This window comes from Penaeus japonicus, unplaced genomic scaffold (assembly GCF_977035675.1).
Source record: "Penaeus japonicus unplaced genomic scaffold, GWHDUDI00000001_assembly GWHDUDI00000029, whole genome shotgun sequence".
NCBI lineage: Eukaryota > Metazoa > Arthropoda > Malacostraca > Decapoda > Penaeidae > Penaeus > Penaeus japonicus.
In genome coordinates this window covers 10,182,823-10,185,322 of record NW_028234431.1, presented here as the reverse complement: position 1 = coordinate 10,185,322, position 2,500 = coordinate 10,182,823, and the positions used below count along the sequence as shown (strand labels likewise).

The 2,500-nt window shown below is 38.7% G+C and overlaps 1 protein-coding gene across 1 annotated transcript in view; it reads left to right on the top strand.

The window, feature by feature from the left end:
• The window catches only part of LOC122257988 (innexin inx2), an 11,301-nt gene that overhangs the window by 7,066 nt on the left and 1,735 nt on the right, over positions 1-2,500 (top strand). Inside the window, exons 3-4 of the mRNA XM_086554370.1 lie at positions 1,600-1,666; positions 1,761-1,870. Of these exons, the coding sequence (XP_086410496.1) occupies positions 1,600-1,666; positions 1,761-1,870 (177 nt within the window). The remainder of the gene's footprint in view (positions 1-1,599; positions 1,667-1,760; positions 1,871-2,500) is intronic.

Here is a 2,500-nt window from a genome sequence, read left to right as displayed (position 1 = left end):
GTTTTCCTGCTCCGTCTTTTACTCTGTTTTCTCTTAGTTTATTTATCAAAGTTTTTTTACTTTGCCTTTTTTCATAGCTCAAGTCCGGTGATATCCATGCTTTAGTTTAGTTTCATATTCTTTCCAATCAGTTTCCATTTCTGTTTTTCATTTTCTAATTTGACCTTAATTGGCCTTGGTCTCAAAGCCTCCTTTAAATATGTGCCTTCTCTAAAGGCACTCTCAACTTTGATAATTTCACTGAGGTTCAATTTTGTTATGATATTAATCATTTTCATATCATTTGTTTTCCTGATTTCAGGTTCATTTTCTCATTTTTCTTCTAGATTGTATATAAAGAGTCTATTTGCTCTGAATGCATCTTCAATTTTCTTCTCTGAATTTCCTTTTGTAGGTTGTTTTGGTTTTGGTTGCTTCTTTTTGTCGCTTACAACCTTCCAGTCAGCCTCGTCGTTTTTTGGTTGTTCGGTGTCTGAAATATCATTGTCTTGGCCAGTTTATCCGATTTTTGCCTTATTTTTTCAGAAAAAAGGCTTTTTTTCTTCTTCCTGATTTACTTTACTTGGCTCACCCTTTGGATTTTCTTGTTTCTTCTTTGGCTTTACTTTAACATTTTTAGTGTCTTGTACAGTCTTTTCTGTTTCCAATTCAGCAGCCTGGACTACCTTTTTTTCTTTAGGTTTTTCTTTTTGCTCTTGTTTTAATTCATGAATTTAATCTTTCAATATTTGTATCCCCCTCAAACATTGAATCTTGAAGTACTTTAATTCTTCATACATTTTCTGAATTATGTTTTCTAGTGGGCATGCCCCTTCACACTTTTTGGGTGTGCTGATTTTTTGGTCACCGATATGGCTCATTTCCTCTTTTTGCAGATTGTCTGATACGGGTGCATATACATTTTCTGCCATTGTGTCCCTATTTTCCTCAATTCTAATTAGTTCTTTAAAAAAAACTGGCTTCTGATATATCGTCATGACTTTGAATTTTTTTCCAGTTCAGTTTCAAGACTAGAATTACTTTTAGTATTGATGTCTTTGCACCAGCTGCAGTCTTTCTGTATATTTTCTTGATTATCTAATTTTAGTTCATTATTGATGCCTGTTAGGTAAGCATTAATATTACTTAACAATTTTCAGTTTTAGAGTTTCTTTTACTTCTCCTTGGTTTAAACATGTAGTGTTTAAACCCTTAGAGTTATTTAAGTCTGGTCAAGGTCACCTTGGAAGCAGCTGGGCCACGCTGAACCGCTGACCCAGCGTTTTGACCTCCCCTCTCTCCTTGATGCCACTTCTTTTCCTTCCAGTTGTTTTTTTTGTTCTAATGTGTTTTTTATTTTGTCTTTCCTATTTTTTTTCTAGATCATTCAGTGCTCTGTTCATTTCCCCCCAGCCTCGTGGCAGGCGGGGATGAGAAATTAAGGAGTTCTCAGAGCAACAGTTCAGCACGTCCACACTGTTCAGCTGCTGCTACGATATATATATATATAATATATATATATATATATATTATATATATATATATATATATATATATATATATATACATTTCCCGTTTTTCTCTCTAGATGTAGCGGAGGCACACGAATCCGGCTGGAAGTCGTTAGAGGATTACTGTTGGACCCAGAACGTGTTCAACCGTCTCAAGACCCGTTCCCCTGACGGAGGTATGCTATTGATCTACATATTTACTATTCTTTTTTTTTTTTGTATTTGTATTTTTGAATTAAGATGTATTAAGACCGCCTTTCTCCATCCTAGATTTTGGAATAGATATTGCACATCCAGGTATCGGAAACCCTGAAGATCATGATGATGAGGAGACTGTGAAAGTTTCCTTCCAATGGGTACCTGTAGTGTTGTTCATACAGGTGAGTAGAAGAAAAAAAAGCTTTTCTTGTTTTATTTTATTTCATTTTATTTTATTTTGTGGGGGAGGAAGGGAGGATGGCTAACAGCGAAATTTAAAAATCAAACTTAATTTAATAGAATATAACATTCTAAAACACATTTTCCAGTAGACCAAATCTACCCGGAAAAGGATAATAAAAACACTAAAGAGGTTGAAAGAGTTCTACCAGCATCTTTAAACACCACAAGATAATGATGCAACATGCGGACGTGATTGTAGCGGGTGTCGAACGGATGAACGAACGAACGAGAGAAGAAATGGGGATGGGGATGGTGGTGGGAGATGGGAGATGGGGGATAGGGTTGGGGGAGATTAGGGGTGGGGATGGGGATGGAGGGCGAAGAGGGTTGGGTATGGGGATGGGGATGGTGGTGGGAGATGAGGGTTGGGGATGGGGATGGAGATGGTGGAGGGAGATGGGGGATGGGGATGGTGGTGGGAGATGGGCGATAGGGTTGGGGATGGGGATGGTGGTGGGAGATGAGGGTTGGGGATGGGGATGGGGATGGGGATGGGGATGGTGGAGGGAGATGGGGGATGGGGATGGTGGTGGGAGATGGGCGATAGGGTTGGGGATGGGGATGGTGGT